General features: G+C 42.0%; 1 protein-coding gene across 3 annotated transcripts in view; it reads right to left on the bottom strand.

Moving 5' to 3' along the window:
- LOC145357062 (BTB/POZ domain-containing protein KCTD20-like) overlaps window positions 1-18,619 on the bottom strand; it is a 92,645-nt gene that overhangs the window by 50,869 nt on the left and 23,157 nt on the right. Inside the window, exon 1 of one of the 3 annotated variants that reach the window (XM_080210139.1) lies at window positions 9,010-9,110. The exons of 1 other annotated variant lie outside the window; for it this stretch is intronic. Coding sequence is in view for 1 of the 2 variants with exons in the window: in XM_080210135.1 (XP_080066261.1) it covers window positions 5,354-5,379 (26 nt within the window). In the remaining variant the exon portion in view is untranslated. Of the gene's footprint in view, window positions 1-5,353; window positions 5,395-9,009; window positions 9,111-18,619 lie in introns of those variants that run through there. One more of the 3 variants, XM_080210135.1, reaches the window with a different exon arrangement.

Here is an 18,619-nt window from a genome sequence, read left to right as displayed (position 1 = left end):
CAACATTAATCTTCCTGTAAACTCTGACAATTAAACTAAACAAGCTTACTGTCAGGTAGGCTTCCAAACAGGTCACATAATCCCCATCATTTTACTTTAAATTTCAAGACATAAGAACTGTATAAACCTCATATTTGTAACATTCAGATTCTTTCTTATGCAGCTAACAAGCTCAACTTTCTTGAAAATTTCCTCATGACTGAAATCTCTGAGGATGAGGATTAACGTCCTGATTTTTCTCAGCACTTCCTCCAGCATCTGTGTTTCTCAGTGACCAGAAGTGGACACACTGTTCACGGTGTGCAATGAGTTGTATTCTGCCATGGTGGTTGTGTATGCCAACATTCCAGTAGATTTGTTGATTGCGAGTCTGCGTTGGTTAAGCTTTGAATCTACTCAGGGGCTTTTCCTTTGGCTCTTTCAGTGCCTGTCCTCCAGCATGTACTTCCTCCTTATTTCCTTCCAATGTGAACACTGTATTGCATTAAATTTCATGTGCTTTTGTTCTGCCCACTTGTGTATTTGGAAAACCTGTGTTCTTTCGAGCTGTAGAATTTAACATGAATTCAAAACAGCAGTGGTTCTGACACCAATTCCAGAGTACTTAGCCTTCCTCATCCTAATCGTGACATAATTCCTCAAAGAACCCAGCCAATTTCTCTTCCATAGTAAAGATTTACTTTGAATCTCTGCATGTTTGATCTTAACTAACTGCCTTTCATTAGAACTTTTGTCAAATGCTTCTGGGTGACTAAGTACAAGTGATGTGGATATGCCGGCGTTGGACTGGGGTAAACACAGTAAAAAGTCTGACAACACCAGGTTTTAGTCCAACCGATTTATTTGATAGTAAACTCACTAGCTTTCGAGGGGATTCCCTCTTCTTCAGGTGAGTGAGAGAATCTGAAGAAGAGGGAATCTCCTTGAAAGCTAGTGAGTTTACTATGAAATAAATTGGTTGGACTAAAACCTGGTGTTGTCAGACTTTTTACCGTGACTAAGTACAACACATAATTGATCTTAATGTTTCACGTCCATATGAATCATAGAACCACACAGTGCAGAAGGAAGCTATTCAGCCCATTAAGTCTTGAAGAAAGATTCAAAATCTTAATTCTGTTTCTTTCTCCACAGATGTTGCCAGAGCTGCTGGCTTTTTCCAGCATTTTGTTTTTAATCCAGCATTCCCAGTATTTTACTTTTAACTCATTGATCTGCCTGTAATTGGTTTAGGATGCTTCTTCCTCAAAGAAGACATGGCAATTGATCAGCCAAGATCTTCTCACCATTAATTCTGCATTAATGATTGTTAGTGAAATAATTATTGTACAGTTAATTTTTATTTGTGACAAATTATTCCATTAATCCACATGAGACAAATAAGAGTCAGCTATAGTTCAATGGTGCAGGTTCAATGGTGATCCACTCTGATCTGAATCCCAAATGGTATTCCTCAAAGTCATAAGATTCTGGATTCAGGCCCCACTTCAGTTTCTGTATGCCAATGGAGAAGTTTTTAAATTTAAAGTTTATTTATTATTGCCACAAGTAGGCTTACAGTAACACTGCAATGAAATTACTGTGAAAATCCCCTAGTCGCTACACTCCAATGCCTGTTCGGGTACACTGAGGGAGAATTTAGCAACTAACCAGCATGTCTTTTGGGCTGTGGGAAGAAACCTGAGCACCCAGAGGAAACCCACGCAGACACGGGGAGAAAGTGCAGACTCCCCAAGCTGGGGATTGAACCCGGGTCCCTGGTGCTGTGGGGCAGCTGTGCTAACAGCTACCTCACAGCTAGACGGGGCATTATACAGTCAATGGTGACAGTACCTTAAACCAAGTCCTCTTCGTCCTTGTAAGAAAACATAAATAATCTATTTACAACAAAATCATGTTCTCCCAGCATTCTAACCAACTGTTATTGTTCATCCAACACCTGAAACTGAATATCTGCTTATCACATTGTTGTTTGTGGGATCTCACTGTGCATTAATTGGCCGCTGTGTTTCTCTACATTAGAGCAGTGGTTATGCTTCAGAACTATTTTATCGGCTATAAAACACTTTGGAATGTCCTGAGATGTTATTATTCTTTTGAATATTGGCTCCATATCCATCCATTTCCAATCTACTCTCACCTCCCTATTGTAAGAAGTCTCACAACACCAGGTTAAAGTCCAACAGGTTTATTTGGTACTAAAATCTACCAGCTTTCAGAGTGCTGCTCCTTCATCAGGTGAGTGGGAGTTCGTTCACAAACAGGGCATATAAAGATACAAACTCAATTTACAAAATAATGGTTGGAAAGCGAGTCTTTACAGGTAATCAAGTCTTAAAGTTACAGACAATGTGAGTGGAGAGAGTGTTAAACACAGGTTAAAGAGATGTGTATTGTCTCCAGCCAGGGTAGTTAGTGAGATTTTGCAAGCCCAGGCAAGTCATGGGGGTTACAGATAGTGTGACATGAACCCAAGATCCCAGTTGAGGCCGTCCTCATGTGTGCAGAACTTGGCTATCGGTCTCTGCTCAGTGACTCTGCATCGTTGTGTGTCGTGAAGGCCGCCTTGGAGAACGCTTACCTGAAGATCAGAGGCCGAATGCCCGTGATCACTGAAGCGTTCCCCAACAGGAAGAAAACACTCTTGCCTGGTGATTGTCGAGCGGTGTTCATTCATCCGTTGTTGTAGCGTCTGCATGGTCTCCCCAATGTACCAATCAGATGCTCCCACATAACAGCTGTCAATGTTTTAAAACCAGCACTGTGGGATAAATGACCCCTGGATGTTTGAGCTCCTTTGCCGTGTCTACTATATCTACATACAACCTTTAATTTTGCTGAGATTCACTGTGTTTGGAAAATATTTAAAGGGCACAACTGTGGAATCAGACGGGCAGAAACAAAGCAAAAAATTCCATTCCCTTGTATCAGCAACTTGCTTTTCTTCCTTATCAGCTTTTCTCTTCCCACGCTTCCCTCATGTCCTGAAGGGCAAGGTACATTTTTGGTGAGTTGTGTCCATCCTCTGGTACCTCAATGAAGTTGCCATCCTTCAGAAATGTTAACATCTGACTCCACTGTATGCATTTGCACACTTGCTCCTGACTGGGTCCTCATTCGGTTAATAAAGCATATAGTGTCCATGGCTATATCAGTAGGGCACAGAGTACAAAAGCAAGGAGGTTAAACTAGCCTCAACTCTGCTCCAGCTTCAGCTGGGGCATTGTGTCCAGTTCTGGGAGTCCCACTTGGTTGGGACTGACTTCCTTGGACAGAAGGTTGGGAGGAGTTTTGATCGAGGTGTACAATATCTTGAGGGGGCTGGACAGAATAGATTGGGAGAAACTGTTCCCATTGGTGGAAGAATCAAGAACTATGGCACACAGATTTAAGTTAATTGCAAAAGAAGCAATGATGACATGAGGAGAAACTTCTTCATGCAGCGAGAGGTTGGATTTGGAATGCAAACTACATAAATTACATAATGATAATAATTATAGGCCAGTTAGAGAACTGAACTCAAGACCCTCCTGTTGAAATAAAATGCTGAGTAGAATGAGAAAATTGCAGAAGATGAAACTGTTCCCAGTTCCTGGGCTCACAGCAGGGGCAGTTGCTGAATTGAAATAGAAGCTAACTCACGTGCATGCCAAGGCTGCATATCTATTACACTGTTACAGACCGGCCTGCCATCCCACAGCCAATGCGGAACGTGGCAGTTCCATTTCCAAGCGTAAACAAGATGTTCAGTCACTAGGTTGCTGAAATTACAGCTGATAATTTCAAACTTTCCCCTGAGGTTGCATTTTCAGTGGTGGGGGAGGGATTAATCTGCAAGCAGAGAATTCTCCAGTATGGAGTTGGTCTCGGAGCTTCTCCAGCACTATACAAATCCACATTTCTGGCCCGCGCATTGTGAAATATAAAAATAATATTTTGGGATACAGTATATGGGTAATATCTGTCTTGCCATATGGTAAGTGAAGAATGTATATGTTAAGGAAGGGAATCAGGGATCTGGATCAAAGGCAGTAAAATGGAGTTGAGGTTCAGATCAGCACAGATTAGACAGATAGGCCTGAAGGGTTAACTCCTGCTCCTCCATTCTTGTTGTTGGGAGGAACAGGTGACTTTGGGTCTGTGTTTTGCAGGAGAGGATTGTGCAATCAATGTGATTGCTGCACTGAATCCTGTGCATGGCACACATGCAGCCACAATGCACTGGTGATACTGAGCTTCGTGCAATTATACTGCTCCCTCTCATCCACTCGACAGCAGAATAACCACCACCTCAGCAACCTCAGAGAGATATATGAATCTACAATATCCACCACTTGATAGATGTCACAATTCCAACTAACCTTAACAACAAGGAACTGAGTTTCTGACCAGAGTGTGAAACATTACAAACATTTTCCAAACTGCACACTCCCTCACCAATCAATTTCCAACTGAATTGAAATTCCATTTAGTAAAAGACGATTAAATTTTATAACCTTAAAAGGGACATAGCTCCAGCTTGACAGCACGAGAAAACTTTGGGTACTATACAAACTACTCTACAACAATCCTGTGCATGACTCACTGAACCAGTCCACAACAGATCAGCCAATGTTTTCAAAACCTTACCATACCATGCCTCAGACTATGTTTAAACTTTGAACACTGACTGAAGAGTTAGATATTTTTGATTCAGCTACAGCAATTTTGCATTTATATATCACCATTCACAAGTGCAGCATGTCCCAAGTGCATCACAATGGATTACATACTTTTGAACTGTAATGGTTGTAGTAATGCAGCAGTTAAACAGGGCAGGAACAAGGAAATAAATGGTTAGATAATCTGTTTCAGTGATATTGACCAAGAGCCTGGGAAAACTCTCCAGCTCTTCCCGGACACAATTTTTCATGGGATTTTTTGTGTTCAATTGAGAGGGCAAATGGGACTTCTGAGTAGTGCATCATCTGAATGATGCACCCGCTAACAGTGGTTGGTGTGCTGGAGTATTAACCTGGGTTATAACTTGAGTGGGGTTTGAACAACCAGCTGACTCAGATTGAGTGTGCTACCAGTGAATCGCAGTTGGCACCTAAAAAAAAATGAGACTCTTATTGTGAAGGGCTGGTTTGACAAGGTTCTACCCTCTTGGCCAAGATCCACAAATCAAACTGGTGAATGTTCTCCAGTTGCCGACCATTTCAGCGTCACCCTAACAGACAACATCAAATCTCCAATCACACGAGAGAAACATCAACAAGAGGAACAGAAGCTTCTGCAGCAGAAAGGGTCATGGCCACTTGGGGATTTGCAGCGGTGTAAGGGGGCAGGTGTACACTGACAACACACGCACAATTTGCAGGGGAAAGCAAACAACATGAGGTCCTTGGAGAGAGCAATGTTGTTGAACAGGCTCTGTGCGCAGCAGCTCCATATAAGCTCCGTATCATAGTCACTGTAGCACACACGACAAACAGCACAGCAGCCCCTCCCTCCCTCCACACTCCACTGTACACATCAGCAGGATTTCCAGCATTCAGTTACTGTACACTTTGTCCAGCTCAAGAGGTTCAAACACAGTTTCTGGCACAGCTTCATTGTACGTCCTGTGTTTTAATGAGTCTTTCTCAGCATGACACGGAGATGGGCTGGCAGTGGGAAGGGTGAAAGGGATTTTAAAGGATAAATACTGGGAAAATGGGATTGAATGGGCTCTTCATTCGTTGCTGCTGTCTCTGGTTTACTTCGGGACAGCAGCAGAAGTGTAGCATTTGGCATCGCTGGGTTGGAGGAAGAAGTGAATTGACCCATGGCTCCTGCTCCTATTCAATCAGCCCCTGATGAGAATGCCCAGGTTTGGGCGCTGCAGACAAAACTAGGCACTGCCATGATGCAGCCAGTAGCTGAATAGCCCACTGACACTCACCATTCTGCTCATGCAGATGAATAGTCATAGGGTGATGTATTATCAGGTGCCAGGCCCTCATGGATTTGTATATTCCATGAGAGGAGAAGGAGGAATGTAGTTAGAGAGAAACGATAGGTCTAATACATAGGGAAAAAAAACAGTAAATGGTGGAACCCTTAAGAGTATTGATACGCAAAGGGATCTGGGTGTACAGCTACACAGGTCACTGAAAGTGGCAATGCAGGTGTACAAGGTAGTCAAGAAGGCATGCGGCATGCTTGCCTTCATCAGCCAGGGTATTGAGTTTAAAAATTGGCAAGTCATGTTACCACTTTATGGAACCTTAGTTAGGCTGCCCTTGGAATATAGTGTTCAATTTTATCGCCACACTACCAGAAGGATGCGGAGGCTTTGGCAAGGGTACAGAAAAGATTTACCAGGATGTTGCCTGGTATGGAGGACATTAGCTATGAGGAGAAGTTGGGGAAACTTGATTTGTTCTCACTGGAGCGACGGAGGTTGAGGGGGCGACCTAATGGAAGTCTACAAGATTATGAGAGGCATGGACAGAGTGGACAATAAGAAGCTTTTTCCCAGGATGGAAGAGTCAGTTACTAGGGGGCATAAGTTTAAGGTGTGAGGGACAAGTTTTAAAAGAGATGTACGAGGCAGATTTTTTTTTTTTACATAGAGAGTGGTGGGTGCCTGGAACTCATTGCCGGAGGAGGTAGTGGAAGCGGATATGGTAGTGACTTTCAAGGGGCATCTTGACAAGTACATGAATGAGATGGGAATAGAGGGATATGGTGCCCCGAAGGATAGGGGGTTTTGATTGAGTCGGGCAGCATGGTCGGTGCAGGCGTGGAGGGCCGAAGGGCCTGTTCCTGTGCTGTAATTTTGTTTGTTCTCTTCGATAGTTAATTACCCTGATGTTTGTGTAGAAACTTGGGATTTATATAGTGCCCAGACCAAGTAAAACTTCACCAGCATTTAACAGGAATGTCAACATTGACCCACAAGCCATATGAAAGAGGTGAGAATTGGAGGAGTACAAGTTGGGAGAGTTGCAGGATGGCAGGCGGTGAGAGAGGTTGGTGAGGGGATGGGGAGGCCATGAAAATTTAAAACGTGCGGAACATGGTGGCAAGCTGTGCCAGGAGCCCGGATTCAATTCAACCCCAGGACCAGATGGAATGCATCCGAGGGTTCTGAAAGAAATGGCGGAGGTGATAGTGGATGCCTTGGTGGTTATTTTCCAGACGTCGCTGGATTCCGGGGAAGTGCCGGAAGATTGGAAAATGGCTAATGTTACGCCGTTGTTTAAGAAGGGTGGCAGGCAAAAGGTGAGGAGTTATAGGCCGGTTAGTTCAACGTCTGTTGTAGGTAAAATGTTAGAATCCGTCATCAAGGAGGAAATAGCGAGGCATCTTGAGGGGAATTGCTTGATAGAGCAGACGCAACACGGTTTCGTTAAGGGGAAGTCGTGTCTGACAAATTTATTGGAGTTCTATGAGGACATGTCTAGGGCGGTGGATAGAGGAGAGCCGGTGGATGTGGTCTTTCTTGATTTTCAGAAGGCGTTTGACAAGGTTCCTCACAAGAGGTTATTGCAGAAGGTAAGGGGGGGGCATGGAGTTGGGGGTAGGGTGTTACTGTGGATAGAGGATTGGTTGTCAAATAGGAGGCAGAGAGTGGGGGTTAATGGGTGCTATTCGGATTGGCGGTTGGTGACTAGTGGAGTGCCCCAGGGGTCGGTACTGGGGCCTCAGCTATTTACCATTTATATAGATGATCTGGAGGAGGGAACCGAGTGCAGGGTGTCGAAATTTGCTGATGACACCAAGATTGGTGGAACGGCAAATTGCGCGGAGGGTGTGGAGAGTCTACAGAAGGATCTAGATAGGCTGGGTGAATGGGCCAGGAACTGGCAAATGGAATTTAACGTTGGCAAGTGCAAGGTGGTCCACTTTGGTAGGAATAATGGTAGGAAGGACTATTACTTATGTGGCGAAAAACTGCAGCAGGCGACGGTGCAGAGGGACCTCGGGGTCCTTGTGCATGAGTTGCAAAAACCCAGCCTGCAGGTGCAGCAGGTGGTCAGGAAGGCTAATGGGATGCTGGCCTTCATAGCGAGGGGGATTGAATATAAAAGTAGGGAGGTCTTGCTGCGGCTGTATAGGGCATTGGTGAGGCCGCAGCTGGAGTACTGTGTGCAGTTTTGGTCGCCGCACTTATGCAAGGATATTTTGGCCTTGGAGGGAGTGCAGAGGAGGTTTACTAGGCTGATACCGGAGTTGAGGGGGTTGAGCTATGAGGAGAGGCTGAATAAACTAGGCTTGTACTCGTTAGAATTTAGAAGAATGAGGGGAGATCTCATTGAGACATATAAGATGATGAATGGGATGGATAGGATAGAGGTGGAGAGACTCCTCCCGCTCAGAAAGGACAGTAGGACTAGGGGGCACAGCCTCAAGATAAAGGGGGGGCGGTTTAGAACGGAGTTGAGGAGGAACTTCTTCACTCAAAGGGTGGTGAATCTCTGGAATTCTCTGCCCGTTGAAGTGGTGGAGGCTGCCTCGCTAAATATTTTTAAGACGCGGGTTGATGGGTTTTTGATAAGCGAGGGGATTAAGGGTTATGGGGAGAGGGCGGGAATGTGGAACTGAGCCACGACAGATCAGCCATGATCTTATTGAATGGCGGGGCAGGCTCGAAGGGCTAGATGGCCTACTCCTGCTCCTATTTCATAAGAAATGTTCAATTCCACCTTGGCTAGCTGTGTGGAGTTTGCATGTTCTCCCTGTGTGTGTGTGTGTGTGTGTAGGTTCCCTCTAGTTTCCTCCCACAGTCTAAAGATGTGTAGAATAGGGGGACTGGCCATAATAAATGCCTAGGGATTTGGGGATAGGGAGCAGCGGTGTGCACAAGTAAATTGTTGCTCCAGAGAGTCAGTGCAAACTCAGTGAGCTGAATGGCCTCCTCTGCACTGTAAGGATTCTATAATTCTATCTAAAAACCAATATAGGTCAGTAGGCACAGGTGAGATGAGTACAAGTCTAACAGTATACAGAGGTGCTACTTTGTATAAACCTGCTGGTTACCTGCTGTCACCAAACGAGCCAGTCTAACAGGTTCAATTCAAACAAATTTTCCTTGAAAATTGTCTCCCTAGCTTTCCTGAAATTAATGATTCTCCACTGGAATATGGTTCCACAAGCATTGGTTATTCTCCAGAGCTTTGTCCAGTTGACCACCTGAGGTGAGAGTCAGCGAGGAAAATGATCCTTGCTGGTAATTTCCAGGGTTAATCCTGATCCTGCCCCAGTACTGAGTTCCTCCTCTCCTGCATGTTCTCTCTCCCTCTGGACTTGTACAGCACAGAACTGGAATCAGCTGAATTCCTTTACACCATTAATGATAACCTTGCTTGGAAATTTCCATGGAAATTATTCACTTTGCTGTTTAATGAGAGAAAACTTTATTTCCAAATGAGAAAGAATGTAAGCTACATCAAATGAAAGGGTGAAAGTACAAAAGACATAAAAACACCAATGTGCAAACAAGAACTCGTATTTCCTGATGTAAGTGAATGATTCATTTTTGATCACCACATTTAGCCAGGCAACAAGACCCCGTGCTCAATTAGTTATTGCACTAATCTGAATGATTCCATAGTTAAAGAGTAAACAATCCAATCTAACGACTCTAAGTTGTTACACAGCGAGTAACTCTTACCCTGCTGAATAATATTTCTGTAGTTACACAGCAAGTAACTCGTACCCTGCTGAATAATAATTCTGTAGTTACATAGGGGTTAACCCTCACCTTGCTGAATAATAATTCTGTAGTTACACAGCAAGTAACTCTTACCCTGCTGAATAATAATTCTGTAGTTACACAGCAAGTAACTCTTAAGCTGCTGAATAATAACTCTGTAATTGCACAGCGAGTCACAAAATTATTATTCAGCAGGGTAAGAGTGACTTGCTGTGCGATTACAGAATTATTATTCAGCAGCTTAGGAGTTACTCACTGTGTAACTACAGAATTATTATTCAGCAAGGTGAGGGTTAACCCCTGTGTAAGTACAGAATTATTATCCAGCAGGGTAAGAATTACTTACTATGTAGTTACTCTTACCCTGCTGAATAATAATTTTGTAACTACATAGTAAGTAATTCTTACCCTGCTGGATAATAATTCTGTAGTTACACAGGGGTTAACCCTCACCCTGCTGAATATTAATTCTGTAGTTACACAGTGAGCAACTTTTAACCTACTGAATATTAATTCTGTAGTTATACAGTGAGTAACCCTCACCCTGCTGAATAATAATTCTGTAGTTATACAGCGAATATCTCTTACCCTGCTGAATAATCTTTCTGTAGTTACACAGTGAGTAATTCTTACCCTGTTGAATAATAGTTCTGTAGTTACACAGTGAGTAACTCTCACCTTGCTCAATAATAATTCTGTAATTACACAGGGGTTAACCCTCACCTTGCTGAATAATAATTCTGTAGTTACACAGCGAGTGACTCTTACCCTGCTGTCTAATAATTCTGTAGTTACAGAGGTTAACCCTCACCCAGCTGAATATTAAATCTGTTGTTAAACTGCGAGTAACTCTCACCCTGCTGAATAATAATTTTGTAATTACACTGAGTAACTCTTACTCTGCTGGATAATAATTCTGTAGTTACACAGGGGTTAACCCTCACTCTGCTGAACATTAATTCTGTAGTTACACAGCAAGTAACTTTTAACCCACTGAATATTAATTCTGTTGTTATACAGTGAGTAACTTTCACCCTGCTGAATATTAGTTCTCTAGTTACAAAGCAAGTAACTCTTATTCTTCTCAATATTAATTCTGTAGCGACATAGCAAGTAACCTTTACCCTGCTGAATATTAATTTTGTAGTTATACAGCGAGTAACCTTTACGCTGCTAAGTATTAATTCTGTAGTTACACAGCAAGTAACTCATTCTCTGCTGAATAATAATTCTGTAGTTGCACAGCGAGTAACCATTACCCTGCTGAATATTAATTCTGTAGTTACACAGTGATTAACTCTGAGCCATGGTGGATAATAAGTCTCTAGTTACACAGCAAGTAACTCTTACCCTGCTGAATATTAAACCTGTAGTTACACAGTGAGTAACCCTTTCCCTGCTGAATAATAATTCTGTAGTTACACAGCGAGTAACTCTTACCCTGCTGAATAATAATTCTACAATTACATAGCGAGTAACTCTTACCCTGCTGAATATTAAACCTGTAGTTAAATAGTGAGCAACCCTTTCCCTGCTAAATAATAATTCTGTAGTTACATGATGAGTAACCCTTACTCTGCCGAATAATAATTCTGTAATTACATAGCAAGTAACTCTTACCATTGCTGGATAATAATTCTGTAGTTACACAGCAAGTAACTCTTACCCTGCTGAATAATAATTCAGTAGTTACACAGCAAGTCACTCTTTCCCAACTGAACGTTAATTCCGTAGCTACACAGCGAGTAACCCACACGTTGCTGAATATCAGTTCTGTAATTACACAGCAAGTAACCCTCACCCTGCTAAATATTAATTCTATAAAAACGTAAGAAATAGGAGCAGGAGTCGGCCATCTAGCCCTTCGAGCCTGCCCCACCATTCAATAAGATCATGGCTGATCTGAAGTGGATCAGTTCCACTTTCCCGCTTTCTCCCCATAACCCTTAATTCCCTTGTCTATCAGAAATCTATCTACCTGTGACTTAAATATATTTAGCGAGGTAGCCTCCACCGCTTCAATGGGCAGAGAATTCCAGAGATTCACCACCCTTTGAGTGAAGGAGTTCCTCCTCAACTCTGATCTAAACTGACCACCACCACCCCCACCCCCCCACCCTGCCTCTTATGGTGAGGCTATGCCCTCTAGTTCTGCTATCCTTTCTAAGCGGGGAGAATCTCTCTACCTCTACCCTATCTAGCCCCTTCAATATCTTTTAAGTCTCTACAAGATCCCCCCTCAGCCTTCTAAACTCTAACGAGTACAGACCCAGTCTATTCAATCTCTCTTCATAGGCTAACCCCCTCATCTCCGATATCAGCCTGGTGAACCTTCTCTGTACTCGCTCCAAGGCTAATATATCCTTTCGTAAATGTGGTGACCAAAACTGCACACAGCACTCCAGTTGTGGCCTCACCAGTACCCTGTACAGGTGCAGCAAGGCCTCCCTGCTTTTATATTCTACCCCCATCGCTATAAAGGCCAACATTCCATTTGCCTTCTTGATCACCTGCTGCACCTGCAACTGGGTTTTTGCGATTCATGCACAAGGACCCCCAGGTCCCTCTGCATCGTAGCATGCTGCAGCTTTTCGTCCTTTAAATAATAATCCCTTCTACTATTATTTCTTTCTATTATTATCTATAGATAATAATACGAGTAACATTTATCTTGCTGAAAGTTAATGCTACGAGTAACATTTATCCTGCTGAAAGTTAATGCTGTAGTTATACAGCAAATAACTCCAACCCGGCTGAATATTAATTCTGTCGCTACACAGCGAGTAACCGTTACCCTGCTGAATATTAATTCTGTAGTTACATGGTGAGTAAGTCTGACCCTTCTCATTAGTAATTCTGTAGTTCGACAGCAAGTGACCCTATCCTGCTGAATATTAATTCTGTAGTTACACAGCACGTAACTCTTACCTGCTGAATAATAATTCTGTAGTTACAGAGTAACCCTTTGCCTGCTGAATATTACATCTCTAGTTACTCAGTGGTTAACCCTCACCATGCTGAATATTAATTCTGTAATTAAATAGCGAGTTACCCTACCCTGCTGAATATTAATTCTGTAGTTACATAGCAAGTAACTCTTATCCTTCTGAATATTAAGTGCGGAGTTACACAGCGATTAACTTTTATGCTGCTGAATAATAATTCTACGGTTACACAGCGAGTAACTCTTATGCTGCAGAATATTAATTCTGTGGTTACAGTTCGAGTAACTCTAACCCTGTTGTATATTAATTCTGTGGTTATACTGAGAATAACACTTACCCTACTGAATATTAACTCTGTAGTTACACTGCAAGTAACTCACACCCTGCTGAATAATAATTCTGTAGTTACACAGCGAGTAACTTTTAGCCTGCTGAATGTTAAGTCTGTAGTTACATAGCGAGTAATCCTTAACCAGCTGAATAATAATTCTGTAGTTGCACAGCGAGTAACCCTTAACCTGCTGAATATTAATTCTGTAGTTACACAGCGAGTAACTCTTACTCTACTTAATACTCATCCTTTAGTTACACTGCGAATACCTCTTACCCTGCTTAATATTAATCCTATAGTTATAGAGCGAGTTACTCCAACTCTCTGAATAATAATTCTGTAGTCACACAGTGAGTATATCTTACCCTGCTGAATAATGATTCTGTTGTTACACAGCGAGTAACCTGTAGGCTGCTAAATATTAATTCTGTAGTTACACTACGAATAGTTCTTACCCTGCAGAACATTAATTCTGTAGTTGGGCAGTGAGTAAGCCTTATTGCTGCTGAACAATAATTTTGTATTTACTGAGCGAGAAATTCTTACCCAACTGAATAATAATTCTGCTGTAACTCTTACCCAACTGAACATTAATTCTGTAGTTACACAGTGAGTAACTCTTACCCTGCTGAATATTAATTCTGTAGTTACACAGCGAATAACTCTTGCCCTGCTGAATAAGAATTCTGTAGTTACACAGCAGGTAACCCTGACACTGATGAATATTAATTCTGTAGTTACACAGCGAGTAAATCTTACCTTGCTGAATATTAATTCTGTAGTTACGCAGTGATTAACTCTCACTATGCTGAATAATAATTGCATAGTTACAGAGCAAGTAACCCTTACCCTTCTAAATAATAATTCTGTAGTTACACAGTGAGGAACTCTTACCCTGCTGAATAATAATTTTATAGTTACACAGCGAGTAACTCTTACCCTGCTGAATGATAATTCTGTAGTTACACAGTGAGTAACTCTTACCCTGCTGAATATGAATGCTGTCGTTACACAGCAAGTAACGTTTACCCGGCTGAATAATAATTCTGTAGTTACACAGTGATTAACCCTCACCATGCTGAATACTACTTGAACAGTTACACAGCAAGTAACTCTTACCCTTCTGAATATTATTGCTGCAGTTACACAGTGAGTACATCTTATACTGCTGAATATTAATTCTCCAGTGTTGCAGCGAGTAGCTCTTAACCTGATGAATATTAATTCTGTAGTTACACAGCGAGTAACTTTTACCCTGCTGAATATTAAATCTGTGGTTACACAGCAATTAAATCTTAGCTGCTGAATATTAACCCACAAGAACTGTGGCAAGTATCTCTTCCCCGGCTGCGTATTAATTCTGTAGCTACACAGCGAGCAACCCTTACACTGCTGAATATTAATTCTGTAGTTACACAGCAAATAACCCTAACCCTGTTGAATATTAATTCTGTAGTTACACAGCAAATAACTCTTTCTCTGCTGAATATTAATTCTGTACTTAGATAGCAAGTAACTCTTACCCTGCTGAATAATAATTTTGTAGTTACACAGTGAGCAACCATTACCCTGCTGAATATTAATTCTGTAGTTACACAGCAAGTAACCTTTACCCTACTGAATAACTATTCTGTAATTACGCAGCGAGTAACCCTTACTCTGCTGAATATTAATTCTCTAGATACATAGCAGCTAACTCATACCCTGCTGTATATTAATTCTGTAGTTACAATGCATGTAACTCTTATCCTGCTGAATAATAATTCTCTAGTTACACAGCGAGTAACAGTTACCTTGCCGAATAATAATTCTGTAAATACACAATAACTCTTACCCTGCTGAATAATAATTCTGTAGTTACAAAGCCAATAGCTCTTACCCTGCTGAATAATAATTCTGTAGTTACACAGTGAGTAACCCTTACTCTTCTGAACAATAATTCTGTAGCTCCACAGCGAGTAACTTTTCCTCTGCTGGATAATAATTCTCCAGTTACACAGTGAGCAATTCTTATCCTGCTGAACATTAATTCTGTAGTTATACAAGGAATATTTCTTACCGAGAGTCATTTTTTAAAATATTTGTCATCATTTATTTATCATTCTTCTAATTTAATTTGTCAAAGTACCTGAGCCATTTGCACATGTATAAGAGGATTTGTGTAAATTTAAGACTCTAATTTCAGCCTTATCCACAATACTCTGAAACTTAACGTGAAACTCTGTTCTGATCGCTCTTTCCAAACGGATTCCGCACCATAAAATTTCTAATTAATCTTGTCATAATACATAAAATTGGTTTGAAAAGTGCCATTTTCCCAGTTGGTTCTTTAATTTGTAGAGGAACATATTACATGACGAATGGTTCTCAAGCGTAAGGGCTATAAACTACTTCCACCAGTAGCCTTTGTTTCCTTAACCAATTGTACACCCTGATCTCCTTTCCTCTGACCGTCTTTATCTCATCTTTTACTCTCTCCTTTCCATTTTGCTTATCTTTTCTTGAAGTCAGACATTTAGTTCCAAACCTTTGTCGCCATGCAACCACATCTCTAATAACTATTAGATTAAAGGCATTTATCAGCATTTTAGTCATTAATTCTTCATACAAAGGTTTGTGCATTTTTTTTAACTTTTTACTATTCCTCCTGCTGTGGTATGTTGATAAAGCCCTATCCCTGATGTTAAACTCTCTGCCTCTCCTGACACAATTGATTTGACTTCACTCAAATCATTATTCTGTTCTCCAAGCTTGACTTTTCTCCTTTGGATTTATAAATGTATCCTGTTTGAACTCTCAATTTGCCAGGACATTAGTCCCTGCCCAGTTTCAGTGGAGTCTGCTCCAAGGAGAAGTTCCCTCGTTTTCCAGTACTGACATCAGTGCCAGATCAATCAAAGCACTTTCCTCTCAGGCTACTTGAGTAGGCGTGCAGTTTCATTTCTAATCTGTTTGCCCCGATGCCAATTGAGATATCTGGGCCCAAACAGTTAATCTCTGTGTAACCATTCAAGACATCTGATATGGGAATATTGAGAAGGGACTGGAAGAAGCCTAGCTGTCATGTCCCCCACAAAACATGCCAAGGCACATTGTGCACACCCACAGGTGAGCAATATTATTTGTGCAGCATGTTGGAGAGCTGATGGAGAACCATGCCCCAGCAAGTGAGCACCATCGGCAGAACAGAGGCAAACAATCCCAGAAAGAAAACCCCTTCTCATCACAGTACTTGGGCCTCACAATGATAAACAGTAACACTGTGGGATAAGAGTGGGAGTAGATCACACAGTTCATTGGACTTGCTCCACCATTCAGTCTCATCATGGGCTTCCTCTCCATTTTCCTGCCTGGTTCCCATATCTCTTAGTTCCTGGAGACATCAAAATCATCTGTCCCAGCCTTAAATGTAATCTGAACAGTTAGTTAAAGACAGCAACCCAAATGCTGAGAAACAAACACTCACCGCCCCTGATCACTTTGTTGCCTGAATTTTGAGGATAATAAGTCTTTCAACCAGAAGTAGGGGTGGTGTCTGTGTAAAATGTAATATATAATTTTTATAAAGTTAATCTATGCAATGTGGACTTTGCTGGCTGGGCCAACATTTGGTGGCCATTCCTAATTGCCCTTGAGAAGGTGGTACTAAGCTGCCTTCTTGAACAGCTACAGTCCATTGGTGTAGATACACCCACAGTGCTTTTAGGGACAGAATTCCAGAATTTTGACCCAGTGACAGTGAAGGGACAGCGTTATACTTTCAAATCAGGATGGTGTGTGTCTTGCAGAGGAATCTCCAGGTGGTGGCACTCCTGTATTTCTGCTGCCCTTGTCCTTCTAAATGGTAGAGGTCATGAGTTTGAAAGAAGCTGGTGAGTTCCTGCAGTGCATCTTGTTGATGGCACACACGGCTGTTACTGTTCATCAGTGGTGGAAGGAGGAGGTAGCACAGTGGTTAGCACTGCTGCCTCACAGCGCCAGGCACCTGGGTTCGATTCCTGGCTCTGGTCACTGTCTGTGTGGAGTTAGCACTTTTTCTCCACGTATGCATAGGTTTCCTCCGGATACTCTGGTTTCCTCCCAGATTCTGGTGCATTGACCGGAAAAGGTGTCGGACTGTGGCGATTAATGGAATTGCACAGTAACTTCATTGCAGTGTAAATGGAAGCCTTATTTATGACTAATAAATAAATAATAAAACAATCTTGGGGGCCAGTTTATCCTGGATGGTGTTGAGCTTTTCGAGTTTGTTGAAGCTGCACCCATCCAGGCAAGTGGAGAGTTTTCCATCACACTCCTGACTTGTGCCTTGTAGATGGTGGACAATCAGGGGGTAAGTTACAGAATTCCCAGCCTCTGACCTGCCCTTGTAGCCTTGTGTTTGGCTGGCCCAGTTGTTTCTGGTAATCCTCAGGGTATGGATACTGTTAATTATTTTATCAGAGTGCCACTAGTTTGAGTTTAGCAAAATACTTGTGTTTAGAAATTTACAATCAACAGAAAATATCTCCCAGTGTACATAGACAAACCAACGGGTAACAGAGGTTGCCAAAGTCATTTCACATGACGGTCTTCACAGTCAGTAGAGGCTGGTCAGGGATTACTTGCCTTCTGTCTGGCTGGACTTAATCCCAAATCTCAGAGGTGAATGACCCAATGTAACTGGCCTCATTACTTTAGAGATGGAAAAGTCTATGCCACCAGACCACCCTTCTCCACAATGCTTACTGGGGCAGGATGGAATTAGCAAGCCACAAGTTGAGTTGAATATTCATTAGCTTTTCCTGCAGACTGGAATTAATGTTAACACCCCCTCAAAAATACTAATTTTAAACAATAAAACTCCAGGGGCAAGTGAAGACTGCACAAGGGTCATTAGGAGCTATTTGGTTTCAGTCAAGAAAGATGTTGACCGATGTGGCATTTTGACATGAAGTAATCCTTTAAGAAGTGGCCTTGTCTCACCGATCACGTCAGCTAGAGATCCTTGATTATTATTATGATGAATCTTGATTATTATGCAGTGTCCTCACCCTACAAACGTCCATGTAAGAATCAAAGCTAGACTTGATGATGATGCCTCACCACAGAACAATAGTGTGCTGATCACTGTCCAGCACACCCAAAAGAAGTGTCCACTTGGGGCCTTGGGAAAACTCTTCCACAAAGAATATGATGAAGAGGGGGGAGGGGGAAGAGGAGCAAAGGTGGGTAAATGGAACTGAGTTGGAGGTCAACTGGGGAGCAGAGGTGTAGTGGCATTATCACTGGAATAGTAATCCAGAGTCCCAGCGTAATGCTTGGAAACCTGGATTCAGATCTCACCATGGCAATTCAATAAAAAATCTGAATTAAAAGTCTCCTGATGATCATGAAACCATTGTCAATTGTTGTAAAAACCCATCTGATTCACTAATGTCCTTTAGAGAAAGAAATCTGCCAGCCTGACTCCAGTCCCACATTCTTAAATGATCCAGCAAATCACTTGGTTCAAGGGCAATTAGGAAACACACCCCATAAATCAATATAAAAATGATCTGTTTGAATCAGGTGCCAAGAAGCTGAATGGCTATTCGGATATCAAATGGTCTGATAGTAAGAAGGAGGCTGAATATGACTGGAAATCCTGGGAAAGTGCCAGGATTGGGATCAGCTGGG

Source organism: Carcharhinus amblyrhynchos, chromosome 22, assembly GCF_965287045.1.
Source record: "Carcharhinus amblyrhynchos chromosome 22, sCarAmb.v2.hapA, whole genome shotgun sequence".
Classification (NCBI taxonomy): domain Eukaryota; kingdom Metazoa; phylum Chordata; class Chondrichthyes; order Carcharhiniformes; family Carcharhinidae; genus Carcharhinus; species Carcharhinus amblyrhynchos.
This window is presented reverse-complemented; position numbering and strand designations above follow the sequence as displayed.